The sequence below is a fragment of the Enhydra lutris genome, unplaced genomic scaffold (assembly GCF_002288905.1).
Source record: "Enhydra lutris kenyoni isolate GAN:26980312 unplaced genomic scaffold, ASM228890v2 scaffoldscaffold47, whole genome shotgun sequence".
NCBI lineage: Eukaryota > Metazoa > Chordata > Mammalia > Carnivora > Mustelidae > Enhydra > Enhydra lutris.
Window position 1 is genome coordinate 363,225 of NW_019154131.1, and position 23,395 is coordinate 386,619.

A 23,395-nucleotide genomic window follows, 5' to 3' on the forward strand; every position below is an offset into this window, starting at 1 on the left:
GAGAGCCTCCTGGAGAGGATACTTAAATAGGATTAAAAACCCAGTGAGGGATATGGAGCCTTGTGGATGTGCCAGGGGCTGGGCCCCAAGTCCTCTCCATGTGGCCTTAGCTAGCTTAGGCTTCCCCCAGAGGGAATATCCCAAAAGGAGAAGCTAGTTAAAAGCTGCACCCTTGGAAGATGGGGCATCACTTTTGCCATCACTTTTGCCATGGGGCAGTCACAGGCCTGCTAGGCTTCCAGAGAAGGAGGACACAGACCCAGAGTCATGAGTGGACATGGCAACACAAACAGCTGTGGTGTGCTGGCTATGGGACTGTCTGAGAAAGTGACTATTAACTCTACCCTTTCTAGCCATTTGAAAAACAGGTGACCAGGTGTACTTGTTGAGATGTTTCTTTCACGTGTGGACAGAATTACACTGGTTGCAAATGTGACCCTTCCTCTGAAGCGTTCATGACCCTCCCCAATCCCTCCACTTCCCCCAGGGTGCGTGCTCACCCAAACCCCATCCTTTCTGTTTGGTACGATCATCTTGGCTCTGTGGCCCTTGGTCTGAAGCACCTGGTATCGTCTTGGCTCAGTAACTGTAGAAAGAACACTTCCCAGATTCAACAGCAGCAGAGGAAAGAATCCCAGGACACATCCTGGGACCCTGCTGTCTCACACCCACGTCACAACATCCCTGGGGTTTCAGCTCTTATGGTTCTCTGTGTTTTCTACACTTCTCCTCAGTTTCCACTCCACTCTCTTTTTTTTTTTCTGAACCCGTCCTGTATATGGAGTGCTCAAAAGTGGTGCAGGGTCCTAGAAGGTTGAGAAGTGGCCCCTGCTTTTGTTTGGCTCACTTAGGAGGCAGGAGAGCCGCTGAAGTGTTGTGTGCTGGCAGTCAGTGCCTGGCACTCAGCTGCTCTCTTGGCAGGCGGGCTTCACACTGCTCCGCTCCACGCCGCTCCTCAGGCGGCTGCTCTGGCTGCAGGGGGTGTCTGGCTCTGCCCTACAGGACCTGCAGGACCGCAATGACGAGCTGCAGGCTGCACTGGAAGGCCTGCAGACACGGTTGCCCCCAAGCTGGCATAGCCAGCCCCATGCGCAGCCAGAGGAACGGCTCCTCTCTGGACACGGACCAGCAGGTAGGATCCCAGTCCTGGGAGGTGATGGGTAGTGTGCTCCTGCTGTGGGAGACCAGAGGCTGGTGGCAGTGGGTGTCTATCTTCCCCCCACTGCACGGGCTTCCCCCCGGTCCAGGAGGACTCTGCAGGAGTGGGGGGCCAGCTGCCCAGCCTGTCAGGCTTCTGAGGGATCATGTGTCCTTTGAGTGGCCACATGTGGGAGAAGGGCCTGTAACCCAAGGCCAGGGACAGTACCCACAACACCCCCCACAAAGGGAGGTAGAGGAGGGAGAAGGGTAAGGGTTTTTCAGTTTGGGTGGAATGATGAAGTTTATGATAACCTGGTAGTGACCTCAGGACAGGCATGTCCTAGTGGGCTTCTTTGGTCATGGGGAGGATCCAGAGAGATGCCCTGGGGTGAGCGTTCGGCATGCGTTGGACATAGTCATCTAGGTAAGGGAGGAGAGGGGAGGCTGGAGTGAGCAGGGTGGTGGTGTCCCAGCCCCTCTCAGAGTCTGATGCTCAGAGCATGACATCTGGTGTTGGGTCTGTGACAGCTCTCAGAGAGGGAAGGTAAATACGTAAAATGTGTCAGACTCCTGATATTCACAGAGGCCTCATGTGGACTGCAACAGAGAGGGCTGACATTTACTCTCTGGATGGTATGGAAAGGGTCGAGATGGGGTACAGCTGTGGCACCCCAGAAGGCCCAGCTCCGTCCTCCTGTGCATAGCACTGACACCGAAGGAGTTACCTGACAAAGACCAGAGCTTCACGCTCCTTAACTCTTCAGCCTGTGCAGTTTGGGACAAGCTCTAAGTACCAAGAGGCCCAGTGCGCCATGTTTAAGGGGCACTCCCTTTGTCACTGGAGGAGTGTGGGATGCACAGAGCATGGGATGCTTGTCCAGAGCTACCAGCCAGATCTCAGGGAGCAACAGAGCTAGGGACCTGTACCTTGGGTGGCCCTTGTCCAAAAGACCTTCGACTGGGGCACCAGAAGGCAGCCCTAGTCACTGACTCCCCCAACCAGGGCCCTTTCTGTTCCCTTTTGCCCCCCACCGCCCTCCCTCTGAACACAGAAGTTTTGTCAGCCCCTTCAAAGGAAGAGGGCTCTGCTGCCACAGGAGAGTTTTGGTAGAAGGGCTGTGTGGATTGTGGCAGCCATACCATTACTGCTTCCAGCTGGAGCCACTCCTGCTAGCCGCCCATTCACCTGGACCTACTTGGCCAGAACCAGGTGGCAGATCCGGCTTACAAGTCAGGGGCTGCCTTCTTTACCAAGGTGCTTATCCTGACTTCTCTAGGCCCCAAGACCCTCACTCTATCAGTTTTTTTCATGGCAAATTGTTAAGGGGTGTATCATCTCCCTTCACTTTCCCAGCCTCGGACCAACACAAAACCTGAGCAGTGGCCAAAACTCACATTCTGAGTCAGCCCTTTGGCACGTTATTCAGTAGCACCAGGAAGGAGTCCCTGGTGCCCCGGGGTGGGGACGGTGCTTGTGGTTCCACAGGCGCCTTGCAACATGAGCAAGAACATCTGATATTGTCAGTGAGGAGAATCCTCAGGAGCGAGGGGTCGCTCATGTCCCCTTTCATGTGATCTGCCAGAACTTTGGCTCATGAGTATTTATTATGCCCAACATATTGTTGAAAAGCCATGTTATTATCATGTAATAGTAAGTAACATAAAGCCTCCAAGAAAAGGGCATAGCCAGAATAAAAAGCTTGAAGAAATAAGGCTCCTAGTGCCTCGTCGTAAAGCACTGACTGCCACAGGTCGCCATTGCTCGGTCTTCCCAGTTCTTCTGTGCACCTGGCATCATCGGGGAACAGAATTCAGGGAGCAGTAAATGTACCATGCACAGCATCTTTTAGGGAATCTAAGGGCCTGACAGATCTTTCAGGGAGCCTCCTGCTTATATCTTTGAGTAGTGTGTGTTCTGGCAAAGACTCAGAATGCTGATTTCTAAAGAGCTGCTACCTTGAGAACTCAACATTGCTTGTGGAAACCCACCAGGGTCAGCTTTCTCTGCCAGCACCACATTCCTCTTGCAGAAAGGGCCCATGGAAGGTTGTGCATGGTAGGGGTTATGGTGGAAGAAGACTGGGCTGAATACTCAGTGCCAGCCAAAATGTCAGATCAGAGGGCTGGGAACGGCCCTAGGCATCCTCGGCAGGGTGGAAATGGGAACATCTCCTTGTTTGCAGGCATCATTTCATTTGTTGGTGACTCCATTCCAGTGAGTTTAGAAACGGAGATAATGGTGGAGCAGGTGAAGGAACACTGCCAAGACCTCAAGATCCAGCTGGAGACCAAGGTCAGGGCGGGTAAGGGTGGCCACAGGGACACAGAGGAGCCTTGTGCCACATGCTGGAAAGCTTCACTCGTGCGTGCATGTTTCCATGTGCACACGTGCGCCCTAGATCCTGTGCCCCTTAGGAAGCCTGTTCGGGGACAGGAGATTATGGGGAAATGTAAATAAAATGAACATTCTGCCTCACACCTTCTTTGGAAGGAGGCAGGAGAAGAGGAATGACCAGTAAAGGGAGGGAATGGGGTTATGGGTCCCAGAGTGTCACGGGGGTCACCCTGAGACCAGACCTCCCCGCCCACACTGCCATCAGGAAATTACAGCTTCCATCTGTGTTCTAAGCTGATGTGACCCTGGGATTGCCCTTTGTGGGGTACTCTGTGGCCTTGTGGCCAGGACCGTGGCTGAGTCTGTCTTCTTAGATGAGCTTGTCCTCTGCTCAATTAGCAGACTGGTGGTGGGGTTTTACTGAGGGACATCTCCATGACTTGTTTCCACGATTTGTTATCAGGCATAAGAGTAGCAGCAAGATGGGATTGCCTGTCCTGGGCTTGTGCCTCTGGGCTCTCTGGATGCATTAGCTAGACATTCCTGCAGTAGTCATGCCCCAGGGGCCAGAGGATGTTCAGAGCCACGCACTGGTCTCAGAAAGGATCCGCAGTTCTCTCAGTTGTCCCACTGTCTGCCCTCTGGATGGCCGGGCCAGGCATCTGGCCCAGCGTGATCCTAGCCTCTGTTACCCATCTGCGGGACCTGCCTCCTGGGGCCCTTGTGAAGGTTATGGGAGACAACAGCGCCCGAAACCAGCACCAGGAGAGGCTCTCCTGACCTTAGCGCTGCTCTTTCCTTTCACAGGCCTGTGTACTTCTTTAGGTCTGGGCCACGATTCTCTGGGTGTCATGCCTAGAGGTCTGGTATTTCTGTGTTGTGTTGTCCAGTAAGTCATTTTCAGGACTCCTGATCAGTACTGCTCCCATTTCTCTTTTCAGGTCAATTCCTACGAAAGAGAAATGGAAGCGATGAGAAGGGACTTCATGAAGGAGAGGGAGGAGATGCAGCAGGCCTTCAGGCTTGAGATCCACATGCTGGAGTGCCGTAGGGCTGACCTGGAGGTGCTGCTTAGGAAGTCTCAGGAGCTCATCCGAGGCCTGCAGGACCAGCTCCAGCAGGTGACCCGTGGCCCTCTCCCGGAGAGGGCGGACTTGGGGCAGTGCTGCATGCAGGCGCTGTCTGGCCCGGCTGGGCCGCTGGCCCAAGAGCAGGACCCGCTGGAGCAGGAGCAGCACCAGAGGCATCGGACTGAGCTGCCACGAGTCAGGTCAGGTGATGTGTCCTTTCAGGATCTTACATCTAGTGGTGCTTGCCAAGAATCCAGACTTGAAATTTCGTCAAGCAACCTGCTCAGAATCTTAGTGCCTTCTAAAGGGGTGCTTTTTCTTGGGGCAGTTAGGTGAGCATTGAAAGAACAGGTCAGGAGTGCATGGGTGGCTCATTCAGTTAAGTGTTAGACTCTTGGTTTCAGCTCAGGTCGTGCTCTCAGGCAGGCACAACTGAGCCCCTCATCAGGCTGCATGCTCAGTGCTATTTGCTTGAGATTCTCTGTCTTCCTCTCTTTCTTCCCCTCCCCGCATTCACAGGCACCCCCCTCCCCCGCTCTCTAAATAATAAATGAATAAAATAAAATAGAAAGAAAGAACAGGTCATCAGGTAGGGATTGTCCCTTTGTATTAAAAATATGTGTTAACTAGAGCCTAGGAGTTAAAATTCCTTGTAGAATTTTGCCTCACACTTGGAAACGTTCTTCCTTTGAAAAGGAATGTTCTTTGAAAAGATGTTCTTCCTTTAGGATCTCATTCTAATAATTCTAATAATTCTAATAATTCTTCAGTATCTCATCCTTTAGTATCTCATTCTTCCTTTAGTATCTCATTTTCTAGGACATGGTATTATAGGACATGAGCATATGGATACAAGTTTTAAAACCCCTAAAACAATGGGAAAGACAAGTAATTTGGGTTAGCGAGTTTCTTGGAAAGGCCAGAAGTTATGAGAAAAGGACAGGAAAAGTTTATTTGGAAAACTGGAATATGGCATCTTGTGTCCAACAGTGTCATAGTTATATGAGACTTATCCATGTGCCCATTCCTTATTGAGTGGGTCTGACTTGGTAGAGTGAGTGACTAGTTATTTTAGCCATGGCGCTAGTTAGTCAGCCCTTCCATGTCCTGAGGGGTGTCTAGGACCCACCTAGCTCAGGAGGGGATGACCACGCCCAGCATATGTTGACCCAGTGCTGAGCAGATGGCTCATAGTGGAGGGGTCCACTGCACCATGCTCCTCACGGAGGGCCTGTGCAGGGCTCGGTGCGGTTCAGTGCTGGAGCTGAGTGCATGTGGCCTCAGTCACCCCCTGCTTGCAGGATTTTGACAACCTTTATGTAGAGACCATGCCCTCCAATGTGGGTGGGTGTGCTCTCCCCTTTGGCTCAGTGATTGGAGGTAGCCCAAGTACTTGGATGTGCTGTGAAAGAACCAGACCACCCCCCAAGTCTGTGGGTACTTCTTCCTCCCTGCAGCAGGCCCTCAGGTGCCAATGGAAACTGTCACTCTCCTACAGGATGATAAAGGTCATTTTTAAGTCATGTGCTTCCTCTGAGCTTTATTTTCTCTTAAACCCTAGAGCTGTGCCCCCACTGGCAGCAGATGGGCCCGTGTAGGGTAGCCCCTTCCACCAGCCCGCGCCAGTCATTTGGAGGACCTGCTGGCTGCTCACAGTCCCTCCCTGGGCTGGAGCTAGAGCCACAGCTGGCCACGTGTCTTGTTCTCAGGCCGACGCCAGCCAAGAACAACGAACATGTCCTTAGTGCCCTCACCTTGGCTGGGACTCCACTCTCCCAGGGCCATGAAGGCCTGGTGCCCAGCAACTAAACCGACTTTTCAAGAGGAGCTTTAACTGTAGGCGAGATACACACATCTCACTAAAGTTTTAGACCAGCACTATCCTTAGTACTTCCTGTGATGGGGGACACGTCCTGTGTCTTCTCTGTCCCTGATGGCAGCCACCAGCCGTGCATGGCTACTGAACTCTGGACATGTGGCCTACATGACTCAGATTCTGAGTTTTTATCCTATTTAGTTATAATCAGCTTACACTTGAACAGTTATATATGTGAATGGTTTCGTGTCAGCTTCTAAATGTAGAACCCAACCCCACTGAGGGCATATCCTCCCATAGACCCTCCACGGAGGGTCCCAGGGCATGGATGGGGCACTAGGGTGCATGGGGGGTGAGGGGAAGAGCAGGCAGAGGAGGTCTGCAGTCAGGACAAGAGGAGCCTGTGAGGAGGCCTTTCCAACCCAGGGGTAGGACTGGGCCTGGAGCTCTGCCCACAGTACCTGTGACATGCTCTGTTTCTGTAGGAAAGAGGCTGAAGTTGTGTGGAACTACGAGCTCTCAAGGATGCAAGCCCAGCAGGCTGCCCACTGTAAGCTCTTAGTGCTGCAGCCTCGGCAGGAGAAGGAAGAGGTGCTACTGAGCCCCCTGCTGCAAATCCACGAGGTGACCAGGAGGAACAGAGGCAGGGCAGGGGGAAGGAGATGCACCCACGTTGGAGAAGTCAGCTGCTGAAGCTGCAGGAGCTGACAGGCAGGGAACAGGGAGAGCTTTGCAAGCCCTTCGCCCTGGAGGAGGAGAGGCTGGAGCTCGCCTGGAGGAAGGAAATGGAAAAAATGTATGGGAAACAGACATGGTGTGGGCCTGTTTGTGGGATTGGTCAGCAGTGGCAGATCGCGAGCAGGAGGGGACAGGTTGCCCCACGCCCCTTTCTGCAGGCAGGAGGTGGCAGCCCCTGGCCTGGCTGGAACCTGTGATGGGTGTGGCCGTGGGCAAACCAGGGGTAGAGATGTGCCAGGCCAGCTCCTGTGCCATGTGAATGCTGGGCAGAGCCCAGCCCTGGCCCATGGAGAGCCTTTGGAGAGCCTTGGCTTCAGAGAGGATGGTCAGCATGTGCTCATTGTCAAAGAGGTGGCTTCTGCTCCCCCTGAGAGGTGGGCACAGGTGTACCCATGTGGGGTGGACAGGAGAGCAGTTCTGGGGGAGCCATTGCCTCCTGCCAGCAGCTCAGCTGGTCTGAAGCCAGATGGAAGCACAGGAACTGCTCTGTGGAACAGGAGGAGATGCCTTACCAGCTCACCCCCCTGCAGTGGGCAGAGGAGAGACAGATGTCGCTGGCTGTTCTAGAGCGAGCTAGGCACCTGAATGGGGGGCTGGTCCCCGCAGGGAGCCAAGGGCAGGCTGTGGAGGAGCAGGGCCAGCCTGGGGAGAGCAACCTGGAGCAGGGGCTGCAGCACAGCAGGGACAAGGCCAAGGAGGGCACTCGCTCCCCCAGCCTCACATCATTGGTCCCCAGGTGGCTGGGCAGGAGCAGCTCAAGTCCCTGCAGGAGGAAGAGGCCAACACGACCCTGGAGAGAGAGAAGGATGACATGAAAACCAAACTTCTGCAGCTGGAAGATGTCGTCCGGGCTCTTGAGAAAGAAGCAGATTCAAGAAAGAACAACAGGTGTGGTTTCTATCCATTCGTAGAATGTCAGGCTACACCCTCTAACCTCTCACCTCCCATTCCACTGCATGGGCCATGGCACAGCTGCTGAAGGGAATTTTGTAACCATTGTGCCTGTGCAGGGGTCATAAGCCTGGCCCTGACCCCAGGCATCCCAGAGGTCACCACATGCCCAGTGAGTGGGTGAGGGCAGAGCTGGGCCTTTCTGGGCAGCTCCAATGATGTCCCTTGCTCTTGACCTTAGGAAGTCCTTGCTATTCTCACAAGGACAAAGACTTTGCCTGGAGCCCCGCTTCAGTCCTGGGTTGCCTGAGCCCTCTTTCTGCTGACTTTGAGCAGGACCCACCACTTTGCCCCACCAGCATATGCTCCAGGCACTGTCCTTGAACTGCAAGCTCCTGAGCTTTGTGAGTGGGGCAACAAACAAGGCCGTCCAGCCCAGGCACCTCCTGAGAGGCTCGGGCTAGGGCATGAGTGCCCCAGGGGTTCAGGATGCTGCTGCAGTTGATGCCTTCAGGGAATCCTCCAGCTGGGGAGGTGGCCTGGAGATGTTGGTCTGTGGGCCAAGTTCAGAGAATGCATCCAGGCCCTCCTTCCCGGGGTTCCTTGAGGGACTTAGGCTGACACATGCTCTTTCTCAGAAGCCCAGAATTCTAGAGACTAGGCTTTTCCAGATGCTGCAGCACATGGCCTTAGATGTTTTTCTGGTTACTTTGGAGATGGAAGGCTTCCCTGGGAGATGTTACGGGTACTGGCACGCCAGGCACAGACATGTGATATGGTCCATGCTCCGTGTGCTCACTTGGTCCCATGACCCCTGCACAGCACACCTGTGTGGGGCCCACTTCTTGTGGAGATGGAGGCTCCGTGAGGTATTGTTTCACTTGTCAAGTAGGTGATGCCGGCTCCCAGCAGACCCAGGCCTGTCTTGGAGCATGATCATAGGTGTGTGGTGAGACCTACAGTCCAGCTCAGGCATCAGCTCCTGCAATCTGGGTGACCATGGGGAGAAAAAAAATTATGTGGGATTGACATGAAACCAAAAGGAAGAAATGTCAAGGCGCCACTCAGCTTGAGACAAGACATTAGCATAGCTGGAAGCCTCCTAGGCACAAGGTCTCCTCACCTCCTGGGATACCATTACTTGATGTCCTTGCTTCTTACGTAGGTGTCTCTAAACCACAAAGCACCTTGTTTGTGGTGGCCTGTCTTCTCAATTTTGTCACCCATGGAATGCAGAGGGTGCCCTCCCCCAGAGGGCCTGGAGCACGAAATGAATGTAGAACACACACTTACTATCCTGGGTGCTCCACAGCAAGTCCCTGACACCCAGAGGCTGGTCTTAGACCCTGCGGACACACCATGGGCACCTGTTCTGGGCATGAGTCTGCGGCAGGACTCAGGCATGCGCAGAAGCAGCCCAGCACCTTGAGCCTGTTGACCCCACAACTAAAGTCACAGTTGTAGTCTCAGGAGGGTCTTCACCCCTTGACAGTGCTAATGGGGCATCTTCTGTGTGGGGCACAGCTAGGGATCACAGCAGGCTGCAAGACAGGTTTACAGCTTTGGGTCTGTGGGGGAGGTGCCGTGCTTCCTGTGTGTCTCTGTGTCAGGGAGAAACGTGCTGCTGTTTCAAGTATGAGGAAACTTAAAGGCCATACTGCCAAGACCGTGTACATTTCCCAGGGACATGTGCACGAATAGTGAAAGCCTAAGAAAATATATAGAAATGACCAGCCCAAATTCTGGTAGTTTTCTGGGAGGAGAGTTGTTCAGGTCTGGGAAGGTGGAGGAGGACCTGGGGAAGGAGCAGACCTTGCCCAGGGTAGAGGGCTTTGGGGAGCAAGGAGGTGGCTGTGCAGAAGGGAATGTGGGTGGGAGCCGGCTCTTGCGGGCATGAGGAGGGCTTTTGGGAGGCTGGCTGCTGGGGCCCTGTGGCAGGCAGCTATGGAAACGTGCTCTTTGTTAGCCAGGGAAAGAAGATTGGATTGCAGGGGTCGTAGGGTAGGTGTGTAGAAGGAGGTGGGTAGAGGGCAGGAGGAGGCAGTTACTGCAGCTCTCCAGGCAAGAAGTGACAGTTGCTGGGGGCCCAAGTGATAGCATCAGAGGTGCAGGAAGTCACCTTACAGGAGTGTGGAGGCCAAGACGATGTGTTACAGGAGGATGGGATTTTCACAGGGAAGTTGGAAGTGGGCCCCAGAGCAGTCGGAGGACTCCCCGGAAATGCCACTGACCAAGAAAAGGGGAGGGCAGCATTCAGTTACACTTGAGGAGTCTGTGGTGTCTCCTGTGGAGTGAGGTAGGTGGAGAGTTGAGGAAGGAGCCCCCCAGAGGAAGGAGAAGCCAAGGAGCTGTGTCTTTAGGGGAAGTATCCCACAAGGAGAGAGGAACACTTGTCTCCAGGGCCCTTGAGAGGCCAGTTCACACAAGACGCGCTGCTTGCTGGAGTCCACTGTGCTCAGCAGCATGCAGGCGCCTCTGGAGCCCACCAGCATCCCTCACCCCCAAGGTGGGTACCCAGCCCCTGCTCTGGGAGGGCAGGTTTGTCCCTAGCACCAGACAGTGGACCAACCCCTGGCCACAACTCCCAGTATATTGGCCTTGTGGCCACTTTTAAGGAAACACATGGGACCACCTTCCAAACCCACACTAGCCGTAGGCACCTTGGCTAGCAGAGCTCATACCTGCAGGATCTTAAAGGCCTTTGTGGAGATTTGGGCCTTTATCAAGGAGAAAGCAAAGTGCAGAGAGTGACATGACCAGATTTAGACTGTGACAGACTCTCTGCCAGCAGCTTAGAGAGCAGAAGTAGTCTGAAGGCCCACATGGCTGAATTCATCCACGGTTGCTATTGCTATTTTGCTGTATACACAGTTCCACACACACCCTTTTCAAATTCTTTCTGAATCATTGGAGATCATTGCAGACATTATGATACTTTACTGCTAAATATTTCAATATGTTATTTTTTTCCTAAAGATTTTATTTACTTATTAGAGAGATAGAGAGAGACCACAAGTAGGCAGAGCAGCAGGCAGGGAGAAGCAGGCTCTCCGCTGAGCAGGGAGCCCGATGTGGGGCTCGATCCCAGGACTCTGGGATTGTGACCTGAGCCAAAGGCAGCCGCTTAACCAACTGAGCCACCCAGGTGCCCCGCCAACATGTTATTTTGTAAGAACAAGAAGTTCTCTTGCATATGCACAGTATTGTTAGCACATGTAGGAAGTTTAATTCGAACGCACTGCTATTTAATTTGCACTCCACTTCCACATTTTGTCAATTGTTTCAGTGTGTTCTTTGTAGTTTGTCCACCTACCCCAGATCTAAGCAAGGATCATGGTATGCATTTAGTTATCATTTCTCTTTAATATCCTTTAAGTATATCACTCTTCTTAAATTAGTTTTTCTGTCAATGGATACTGACTTTTTTTTAAATCATGGCAATGTACACATAATATAAAATTGACCATTTTAACCACATAATTTAGTGGCATTAAACATGTGCCACGTGTAACTATCACCACTTTGTACTTCCAAAACTTTCTCATCATTCCAACCAGAAACTCTCTATTAAATGATGATAATTGCTAGTATTTTGTGAGGATTTTAGCATCAGTATTGGTCTATAGTTTGAGAAAGATTAGCATGTTCTTCTTTAAATGTTTGGTTGGGTGGCTCAGTTGGTTGAGTGTCCAACTCTTGTTTTTGGCACAGATCGTGATCTCAGGGTCCTGGGTTAGAATGCCGTGCGTGGCTGAGGATTCTCTCTCCCTCTTTGCCGCTCCCCCCACTCACAAGCATGCTCTCTCTCTCTCAAATAAATCTTAAAAAAAAATAAAAAGATTCCACTACTGACATTGGGTAGTCTACTCTGTCTAGTTGTTGCTCTGTGTGTGTATTAGTTTCCTACTGATGCTGTAACTAATTACCACTATTACTAAGTTAATGGCTTAAAACAACACAATTTATGATTTTACAGTTTTGGAGCTCAGAAATCTGAAATGGTTATGACTGGACTAAGATTAAGATGTTGGCAGGGTTTCCTTCCTTCCTGGTGGCTCTAGAAGAGAATCACTGTTCTCGTGTTTTTCAGCCTCTGTGGGCCGCTCGCATTCCTTGTTTCTGGCCCCCTTCCATCATTAAAGCCAGTGATGACTGGTCAGGTCCACCTGACATCACATCACTCTGACACCCATGCTCCTCCCTCCCTCTTCCATGTTTCAGGATGCTGTGATTACATTGGGCCCACCAGGATGATCCAGGAGCTATAATTGTAGATCATTCATATGGTTCGTTGCTGTGGATTGTTCTGTTGTGTGAATGTACCACAGTTTACTCATTCACTTGTGGATGGGCATGTGAATAGTGTTTAGTTTCGGTCAGCACAAATAGTACTGCTAAGAAAGTTCTTATCTGTGTCTTTTGGAGCATTTATGTTGGGTTGTGCCTAAGAATGGAATTGTCATGTCATAGGGCAGGGATGTGGTTTTCTTTCTACTCATCCAGCTTAGAAAAATATTGTACCCATTGAAATTGTGTCTAATGAAAATTTCTCAGCCATTATTTTTTGAATCATTGCTTCTTCTCTCACTCTACAATTAGATGTATGTTGTTAGATCTTTTCAATTTTCCTCCATTTCTTCCATTCCATGTCTTTTATCTTCTTTTCTCTCTTGTCGCATTCTGGATACTTTCTTCCCCTATCTCTGTGTTCCAGGTCAGTAATTCTTCTTTCAGCTGTCTAAATCTCCCATTTAACTTATTCAGTGAGGTTTTATTTTGACATTGCCTTTTTTTTCCCATTTCCAAAAGCCAATTTTTGTCCTGTTTGGTCTGATCATTTTTGATATTTTCTTACTGCCTTTTTATTTTTTTATTTCCATTTTTATTATGTAAACATTTTATAATTTTATCCTTAGTTTGTGTCTGATAAATCTAATATCCGAGGTTCCCATGAGCTCTAATCTGCTGTTTTGCTTCTACTGCCCCTCAGAGGTGCCTTTCTGATGTGGTGATCTTTGATTGTGAACTCAGGTTTATGTGATGTTAATCTCTGAGAATCTCCAGAACTGTAGTAGAGGATGCTTTCTGAAGAAAGGGCAGATGTTGCTTTTGCTGAGAATTGGGAGCCTGCTAATCTGGGACCACTTTAACTTCCTCTAGGTCACTGGCTTAGTAGGCATCCACGGTGTGGTTTTTCCATGCTGCTGATGGCAGTGCTGACATAGGCATTGGCCTCGGGGTAACCCTATCTTTGTGTGGCTCAATGCTCATAGCTGGGGTTTTAGCTTCAAGATTTTTGTTTTATTAGGGGGCCCTTGGAGGTTTCCATTACCTTCTGTGAGGACAATAATCCCTCTGTATGATCAGCCTCACATAGCTCTAGTTGCTTGGTGTGGTGGGGGGGGGATGGGATGGGACATCCATCGGCTTATCTGAGGTCCAGGAAGCTGGAAGTGGAACCCCAACACACACAGCTGCCGTGAATTAATTTGTCTTCTAACCTGGAGCCAGAGTGGCAGTTTCCAAACACAGACCTCATTTGTTTCACTGCTCTGCTTGAAACCATTTTCTGCTTTAAAAATTCCAGTGACTTTCCTTTCTCTTTTTCTCTTTAGTTCCTCATGAGATAAAATAAAGTTCCATTTATGTGTATGAAGGAGACACTTAACACTTGGTATTATAAGCATATTACATTAAATAAATATAATAAGACCCTGTGGCTTTGAGTATTTTTAAATTGAAAAAATTAGAAGATAATGCCAGATAGGGCCCTATGGGGGTGGGGGGAGACAAATGTCAGACCAGCATCTATTAAGAGTAAATTGCTGTGTGTGGTTGGGGGTGGGGTACCTGAGTGGCTTAGTCAATTAAGTGTCTGCCTTCAGCTCAGGTCATGATCTCAGGGTCCTGGGATCAAGCCCCATGTCAAGCTCTGCGCTTAGTGAGGAGTCTGCTTCTCCCTCTCCCCCTCCCCTTGCATGTGCACACTCTCTCTCTCAAGTAAATAAAGTTGAAAAAAAAAAAAAGAATAAATTTCTCGGGCAGCAAATATGGGTTTTAAGCTGCCTCATTTGTGATCTTTACTGGTAAATTGCTTATCTGTCATATGTCAGTGGTGTTACCCAAGTAGAGATCTCTAAGTTACTAGAAAGCAAAGGTGGCTCCAGGCAGACTTGGTTCATGTAGTAATTACTCATGCTTGCTTTTTCCCATTGAGGGATCCATCTTGCACCATGTGAACATCTCCCCAGTCTTCTCCTCCCTCGTGCTGACCTCAGAGTGTATGATGCAGGTAGCGCTCTCTAAAGAGGAGAATGTGTTTTGGTCTTCTGATCCTTTGTGTTCCTTAGCTCCATGCTAGAGTTCTCTGGTGGGGGGATGTCCATCCTTGCAGTAACCTAAGGACCCGCAGCCAGCATTGCGCATTGATACCAACCATGAGCACACTCATTTTAGTTAATGGTTATAAGATGTGCTAACAGGTCAGCGGTAACATGAAGTAAACAGAGCCGAGGTGGTGAATACATTGATGAGTTGTTGATTCCGTGACTGTTTTAGAACCTAAGAAAGTTTTATTTTCTGTAGCTTATTGCTTGGGAGATGCAAACCATAGCAGGTTAGCAGTGTATAAAGGAAAAGGAACAGTGTGCTCTGTGCCATCCAGGGATGATGCAGGGTCCACCATGACTTCCCCCTGCAAGACCATACGCATGTAAACTATGGATTGCGGCCAGCTCCTGGGGTCCCCATGCTTATCAAGCATGGTAATTTTTCATGCAGAATCGAGTTGGATGGGCTTTCTGAAGAAAATGCATTGTTGAAAAATGAGCTGGGAAGGATTCAGCAAGAGCTCGAAGCTGCAGAAAGGACAAATGATGCTCAGAGGTAAGAGCCTTGGCTCCGTGGTTCTGTCTGATTCCAGTTTGCAACACGCTTTGCCCTTTGTACAATGAGCTTTGAAGGTGTTGCTGGGGAAAGTGGGAAGTGTTCAGGCGCGTGGGTGGCTCAGCCTGTTGAGTGTCTAGACACCTGTGTGTGGAAGAGGAGTGGCTTTCTGCTTTCATTGCCATAGTCTTATAGTCTTATCCAAGGGCAGTTTGACCTTTTTTTTTTCCCCAACAATGAAATTAAAGATTATTAAAGTATGGCATCAAGAGCAGGTGGTCCACAAGTGATTGCTATTAGATTATAGCAAGTCTAAAATCTAGAAGTTTTTTCCCCTCTCGAAACCGTTGTTTCCCTGGATCCCTGGGTGGCTCAGCAGGTTAAGCATTTGCCTTCAGCCCAGGTCATGGTCCCAGGAGCCTAGGGTCAAGCCCCAAGTTGGTCTCCCTGCTCAGCAAGGAGTCTGCATCTTCCTCTCCCTCTGCCCCTCCCCCTGCTAGTGCTCATGCTCTATCTCAAATAAATAACATCTTTAAAAAAGAAAGAAAGAAAGAAAGAGAAAGAAAGAAAGAAAGAAAAAGAAAAAGAAAAAGAAAGAAACCATTATTTCCCTTATTTGCTGCCAGGAAGTTTTACATTTACAAGAGACACCAACAGATACTAGGCTGTTTTAGTCCTGCCTATGCCGCTGGGTGTGAACGGTCACATTTTGCTAATGAGATCTTATTTTGTGTGACCAAGAAATGCCATGGAGGTTCTTACTGTGTTCCTGCAGTAGTGACAGTGTTCCTCGAGTTCCCAGGGTCGGGGTCCTGACTGGGTGGGCAGTGGCAGTAGTGAACAGTGGCAGGGTGGTGGCTTGGGGATCCCAGGAGCAAGCGTGAGAGTCTGTTCTGCGGCTGCAATCCCCAAGCCGCCACTGTTCAGGGGCAATGACTGGGACAAAAGAACCTGGCTGCTCAGTGACACTGTACATTTTGTTTCTTCAACAGGAAGGAAATCGAGGTTTTAAAGAGAGACCAGGAAAAGAGCTGCTCTGAAGTGGAAGAACTCAACAAACAGGTCAGGTGTTGATACCCACATGACACTAACATCAACTCTTTTCTCTTTAGTTTGAAGTAATTTCAGATTTTCAAAAAGGAAGGAAAAAATTTTTTTCTGGAAGATCTGAGAGTTGCCAGCCCATCTGCCCCATCCCCGGCTCAAAGTCGGGATGTTAACATGGGTGCAGAAGTGCCACCGTAGCCCCCACCTCTCTGGGGTGTCACTACTTCCAGCACAGTTAACGGCTAGAACTAAGGAGTATGTATGTTCTTATTTACATACACACTCACATGCATATGGTTTCATGAGTATTTATTTATATATATCTTTCTTCTGAAAATCATGAATTCAAACCCCATATATGCAATTCCCACCTAATATCATAGGGATGAGCCTAGTTTCTCCCTTTCCATATTTGTAACTCCTATCTAGCAGTGAGAAGAGGATATCCTATCCTAGGAACCATATCCTAGCAGTGAGAAGCCGGTTTCTATTTTTGAAGATCCACTTATTATTGATCAGTCTCCCCTTAACCCACGCATAAACACCCTTCCCAATATGTTTCAGCACTAACCCCACACTGGTCCTCTCTTTGCCCCCATACACAGATGCCTTTTTTTTTTTTTTAACTTATTTTTTTATTTTTTTAGTGTTCCAAGATTCATTGATTATACACCACACCCAGTACTCCATGCAATACGTGCCCTCCATAATACCCACCACCAGGTTCACCTAACCCCCTCCTCCCTCCCCTCCAGTACCCTCAGTTTGTTTCTTAGAATCCACAGTCTCTCATGACTCGTCTCCCCGCTCCGATTTCTGCCAATTCACTTTTCCTTTACTTCTCCCCATGTCTTCTATGTTATTCCTTATGTTCCACAAACAAGTGAAACCATATGATAATTGACTCTCTCTGCTTGACTTACTTCATTCAGCATAATCTCCTCCAGTTCTGTCCATGTTGATACAAAAGTTGGTTATTCATCCTTTCTGATGGAGGCATAATATCCCATTGTATATATGAACCATATCCTCTTTATCCGTTCGTCTGTTGAAGGGCATCTTGGCTCTTTCCACAGTTTGGCAACTGTGGCCATTGCTGCTATGAACATTGGGGTAGGTATGGCCCTTCTTTTCACTGCACAGATGCCTTTCATACTTGGTCTCAGTTGCTGGCTTGTGGATGATTATATATTTATTTATTTTTGTGAGGCAGAGATTGAAAGAGAGAAAGAAAGCGTGCACATGAGCGGGGTCAGGGGCAGAGGGAGAAGCAGAGTGTCTGCTGAGCAGGGAGCCGAATGCGGGACTTTATCCCAGGACCCCAGGATCATGACCTGAGCCGAAGGCAGACACTTAACTGACTGAGCCATGCAGGTGCCCTTTTGGACGAATTATTAAGGAGGAAGCACACAAGCTGGGATGTATCATTCTTGGGTTTTTAAATTCTTTTTTAAATTGATATTGTTATTGATAATTGCAACTCATGTAGTTGTAAGAAATATAGAGAAATCCTTCAAATCCTTTGACCAGTTTCCCCCAATGGTAATATTTTTTTAAGTTTTTATTTAAATTTCATTTAACATCCAGTGTAATACTAGTTTCAGTGCACATATAGTAATTCAACACTTCATACATCACACAGTGCTCATCATGATAAATGTAGACCTTAATTCCCTTTACCTGTTTTATCCATCCTCCCACCCACCTCCCCTCTGGTAGCCATCAATTTGTTCTCTGTACTCTCTAGGTTTGTCTCTCTCTATCTTTATTTCCCTATGCTCATTTGTTTTGTTTCTGAAATTCCACATATGAGTGAAATCATATGGTATTTGTCTTTCTCTATTTTGCTTAGCAGTATGCCCTGTAGCTCCATCCATGCCATTGCTGATGGCAAGATTTCATTCTTTTTTATGACCAAGTAATATTTCATTGTGTGTGTGTATGTGTGTATCTCACATCTTCTTTATCCATTCATCAAGCAGTGTATACTGGAGCTATTTCCATAATGTAGCTATTGTAGATAATGCTGCTGTAAACATTGGGGTATATGTATGCCTTTCTATTAGTATTTTTGTATTCTGTGGGTGAATACCTAGTAGTATGACTGCTGGATTATGGGGTAGTTCTATTTTTAACTTTTTGAGAAATTGACATACTATTTTCAACAGTAGCTGTACAGTTTTCATTCCCACCAAAAGTGCATGAGGGTTTTCCTTTTTCTGCATCTTTACCAACACCTGTTTTTTCTTGTGTTGTTGATTTTAGCCATTCTGACAGACATGAGGTGATATCTTGTAGTTTTGATTTGTATTTCCCTGGTGATGAGTGATCTTTCCATGTGTCTGTTGGCCTTCCAGATATCTTCTTTAGAAAAATGCCTATTCATGTGGTCTGCCCATTTTTAAATTGGATTAGTTGGTTTTTTGGGTATTGAGTTCTATAAGTTCTTTATATAGTTTGGATACTAACCTTTTATCAGATATGTGATTTGCAAATATCTTCTCCCATTCCGTAGGTTGCTTTTTAGTTTTGTTGATTGTTTCCTTTGCCATGCAGAGCTTTTTAAATGTATTTTTTTTTTAATTTGACAGACAGATCATAAGTAGGCAGAGAGACAGGCAGGGGTGGGGGGAAGCAGGCTCCCTGCTGAGCAGAGATCCCAATGCGGGGCTCGATTCGAGGACCCTGGGATCACAACCTGAGCCAAAGGCAGAGGCTTTAACCCACTGAGCCACCCAGGCGCTCCTCACCTTTTCTTTTTTAAGGTTGCTTGGGCTAATCAGGGTCTTTTGTGGTTCCATACAAATTTAAGGATTGCTTGTTCTAGTTCTAGGAAAAATGCTGTTCATGTTTTGATGGGGATGGCATTAAAAGTGTAGACTGTTTTGGGTAGTATGGACATTTTAACAATATTTGTTCTTCTGAGCCATGAGCATGGAATGTCTTTCCATTTCTTTGTGTCATCTTCAGTTTTTAAAATCAGTATTTTATAGTTTTCAGAGTACAGGTCTTTCACTATGTTGGTTAGGTTTATTCCTAGGTATCTTACTGTTTTTTGTGTCATTATAAATGGGATTGATTCCTTAAGGTCTCTTTCTGCTCCTTCATATTTGATGTATAGAAATGCAACAGATTCTGTATGTTGATTTTGTATCCTACAACTTTCCTGAATTCATTTATCAGTTCTAGCAACTTTTTGGTGGAGTCTTTTGGGTTTTCTATATATAGTATCATGTCATCTACAAATAGGGGAAGTTTTACCTCTTCCTTGCCAATTTAGTTGCTTTTTCTTTTTCTTGCCTGATTGCTATGGCCAGGACTTCCAATACTGTGTTGAATGAAAGTGGTGAGAGTGAACATCCATCCCTATCTTATTCCTGACCTGAGAAAAACTGAGAGCTTTTCCCTCATTGAGGATGATGCTAGCTGTAGCTTTTTCATCTGTGGCCTTTATTATGTTCCCTCTAAACCTATTCTGTTGAGGGTTTTTAATCATAAATGGATGTTGTACTTAGCTTTTTCCATATCTATTGAAATAGTCGTATGGTTCTTATCCTTTCTTTCATTAATGTGATATATTATGTTGATTGGTTTGCAAATTTTTAACAACCCTTTCAACCCAGGAACAAATCCCATTTGATTGTGATGAATGATTTTTGCTACTGTTGGATTTGGTTTGCTAGTATTTTTTTGAGGACTCCGCATCTGTGTTCATCAGAAAACAGGCCTATAGTTCTCTTTTTTGGTGGTGTCTTTATCTGGTTTTCGTATCAGGGTAATATGGGCCTCATAGAATGAATTTGGAAGTTTTCCTTCCTTTTTTACTTTTTGGAATAGCTTGAGAAGAATGGGTATTAACTCTAATTTATATGTTTGGTAGATTTTGCCTATGAAGCCATCTGGTTCCGGACTTTTCCTTGTTGGGAGATTTTTGATTACTGTTTCAATTTATTTGGTGGTTATCAGTCTATTCAAATTTTCTGTTTCTTTCTGTTTTAGTTTTGGCAGTTTATATGTTTCTAGGAATTCCACCATTTTTTCTGAGCTGTTCAATTTGTTGGCATAGAGTTTTTCATAATAGTCCCTCAGAATTGTTTGTATTTCTGTGGTGTTAGTTATTTTGCTTCTCTCATTTGTGATTTTATTTATTTGCCTCCTTTCTTTTTTCTTTTTGAAAAATCTAGCCAGGAGTTTATCAATTTTATTAATTTTTTAAAGAACCAGCTTCTGGTTTCATTGGTCTGTTCTACTAGTTTTTTTGTTTGTTTAGTTTCTATATGTCATTTATTTTTGCTCTAATCTTGATTATTTCCTTCCTTCCACTGGTTTTGGGTTTTGTTTGTTCTTTCTCTAACTCCTTTTTATATGAGGTTAGATTGTGTATGAGAGATTTGCCTTGCTTCTTGAGGTATGCCTGACTTGCTATAAACTTCCTTCTTAGAACTGCTTTTGCTGCTTCCCAAAGATTTTGGATCCCTAGTGGTAACACTTCATAAGACTAAAGTATAATATCTGTATTAGTTCACTAGGGCTGCCATAACAAAATGCCACAGACTGAGTGGCTTACACACAGAAATTTATTTCCTTACATTTCTCAAGATTAGAGGTCCAAGGTCAAGGGTCGGCAAGTTAATTTCATGAAGCCTGTCTTGTAGATGGCCGTCTTCTCCCTGTGTCCTCACATGGCCGTCCCTCTTACATGCCTGTGTTCTAATCTCATCCTAATAACTTTCATATTAGATTAGAGCCCACTTTTAGGATCTCATTTAGTGTTAATCACCTATTTAAAGACTCTATCTCTAAATACAGTCACATTCTAAGGTATTGGGAGTTTGAACTTCAACATATGATTTTTGGGTTGACAGAAATCAGCCTGTAACAAATATCATAACAAGCTATTAATGTTGATACAATCCATAGATCTTACTTAGATTTCTCCAGTTTTACTTGCGTACTCATTTGTTTGGGTATGTGTGTGCATGTGTGTATGTCTGCGTGTAAGTCTGTGTATAGGTGTGTACATGTGTCCGTGTGTGTGCATGTATGTGTGGTGTGTGTGTGTGTGGTGTGTGTGTACTGAGTGCTATACAATTTCATCACTGTGTGGGTTCATGCATCCACCATCACGGTCAAGATACTGAACAGTTCTGGAGCATCTGGATGGCTCAGTCGGTTAAGTATCTGCCTTTGGCTCAGGTCATGACCCCAGGGTCCTGGAATGCTCCCTGCTCAGCGAAAAGCCTTCTTTTCTCTCTCCCTCTGCCTCTCCCCTGCCCATGCTCTCTCAATCTCTCTCAAATAAATAAATAAAATCTTTTTTTAAAAAAAGAGAGAGAGATACTGAACAGTTCCAACTCCTTAGGGATCCTTCATGCTGTTCTTCTACAACCACACTTACACCTTCTTGCCTACCCACACTGGCCCCTGACCCCGGACATCCACTCCTCTGTCCTTCATTTCTAAAACTGTCATTTCAAAATGTTATATTAAAAAAAATCATAGAGAGTGTACCTTTTGGGATTGACCCTTCTCACACGTTATACTTGCCTGGAGATTTATCTAGCATTGCCTGAATGGTAGTTAGCTTCTTTTTATTACTGAATATTGTTCTGTGTGATGATGTCCCACAGTTTAATGCTCACCTTTTAAAAGGACAGCTGGGCTGATTCCAGTTCTGGCCTATCACAAATAAAGCTGCTCTGAACATTCCTATGCACTTTTTTTTTTTCAATGAACGTAAGTTTTCATTTCACCGGGATAAGTGCCCAGGAGTGCAAGTACTGAATTTATGGTAGTTACACGTTTAGTTCTGTAAGAAACTGCCTGACTGTTATCCAGAGTGACAGTAACCGTTTACATTCCCACCAGCAATCTATGCTTGATCCAGTTTCCTCACATCCTTGGCCAGCATTTGGCGGTGTCACTCTTATTTTAGCCACTCTGATTGGTGGTGTGTGCTAAGATAGAAAGGCTGGAGGGTTTGTGGCTGTTTAAGCTCCGGTAGTTATTTCTCTTGAAGGGAACAGAACCCTCTGAGTGTCCTTTAGAATGGCTTCAGCTGCCGTAACAAAGTGCCATAGGCTGAGGGACTTCCTGGGAATTTATTGTCTTATAGTTCTGGAGGCCAGAGTCCAGGATGAGATACTAGCTGCCTTGGTTCCTGGTGAGAGCCCTTTTCCTGACCTCCAGACCTTCCTGACCTTCCTGACTTCCAGACCTCTAGAAGACCTCCAGCCTTCTTTGTCCTCACATGGCCCTTCCTCCACAGGGCCACACAGAGGGAGAGAGACAGTGTTCTACTTCTTAAAAGGTCATAGTCCTGTCAGATTAGGACCCTACCCATATAAGCTCATTTCACCTTAATTACCTCCTGAAAGCCTCATCTCCAGTCACATTGGGAGTTGAGGGCTTTAGCATAGGAATTTGGAGGGGCATAGTTCAGTCCATAGCAATTACTTTACCCCTACTTGCTAGAAGCCTGAGAGGATTTTCTCTGATGTTAAGGGAAAGAACCTGGTACATCTCAGGAAAGGTGGGGGTTCCCCTGAGACCGTGACTTTTTTACTCTCAAGCCTGCTAGGCACAGCCTCTAGCGTTCGTCCTTACAGCACCCACTTCCCTTCCTGTTTCAGGTTCCAACCTCTGCTCCTGGTAAGCTGGGAACCCTTAGCCTGTCTCTCCAGTTTTCAGGGCGTTGGTTTGCCCTATGATAACAATTCTCTAAGATTTCGAAGAGGAGTTGTTGATTTCAGTTTACGCAGCCTTTTTCTTATTGGGGAGATGGAGCTCTTTTCACATCAGTCCAGAGACCAGAACTAGTATTGTGTTTTTAATTTAGGTTTCTGTGTATTCACTGTCAGGACATAGAAATACAGTGGGTTAGCAAGTCCTGCCACCTTGCTGAACTTACTCGTTAGTTCTCGGGGTGGGGGTGTGGGGTAGTTGCCAAGTGTGGCTTCTTGAATCTGTGCCGTCCCTGAGGTCAGTCCCAAGGCTCTTCTCTCCCAGTGCTGCCTCTGCCCTCTGCCCTCTGCCTGTGGTCACTGAGTGGTTCTGCTTTGGTCTGAGTGGTTCTGCTGTGTCAGACCACTGATGAGCAGATGGCTTGTCTGGGATCCCAGCTCTGGGTGTCTGTGTCCATGGTGAGGGTGTGGTAGCCTTGCTTAGGCCTTGTCTATCAGGAGGGTAATTCCTGGGTTGAGTTAAGATGAAAAATTCAGCTGTATTTGCCTGTGACCAACTTCCTATGAAAGGACCCATCTGGGGCTTTCCTGGGCCTCCCGTCCCCTTTTGAGCCTATTTCTAGGACAAACTTGTAAATGGATTCTAGGTATCCATTTGTTTTCTTCCCTCAGCTTTTTAGAATAAAAAATGTTAAACACACAGTACAGTTGACATAATATACACTGACTGATCAGCCCCATACTACAACCTTAATTTGACAGTTGTTAACAATACCATAAGTACTTTAGC

General features: G+C 47.2%; 1 protein-coding gene across 3 annotated transcripts in view; it reads left to right on the forward strand.

The window, feature by feature from the left end:
• LOC111156595 (ninein like) overlaps positions 1-23,395 on the forward strand; it is a 143,355-nt gene that overhangs the window by 104,739 nt on the left and 15,221 nt on the right. For 2 of the 3 annotated variants that reach the window (XM_022517580.1, XM_022517583.1), the window contains exons 14-20: positions 1,003-1,132; positions 3,324-3,433; positions 4,417-4,745; positions 6,847-6,985; positions 7,836-7,987; positions 14,771-14,875; positions 15,868-15,937. In XM_022517580.1, coding sequence (XP_022373288.1) covers positions 1,003-1,132; positions 3,324-3,433; positions 4,417-4,745; positions 6,847-6,985; positions 7,836-7,987; positions 14,771-14,875; positions 15,868-15,937 — 1,035 coding nt within the window. The remainder of the gene's footprint in view (positions 1-1,002; positions 1,133-3,323; positions 3,434-4,416; positions 4,746-6,846; positions 6,986-7,835; positions 7,988-14,770; positions 14,876-15,867; positions 15,938-23,395) is intronic. The other variant, XM_022517582.1, reaches the window with a different exon arrangement.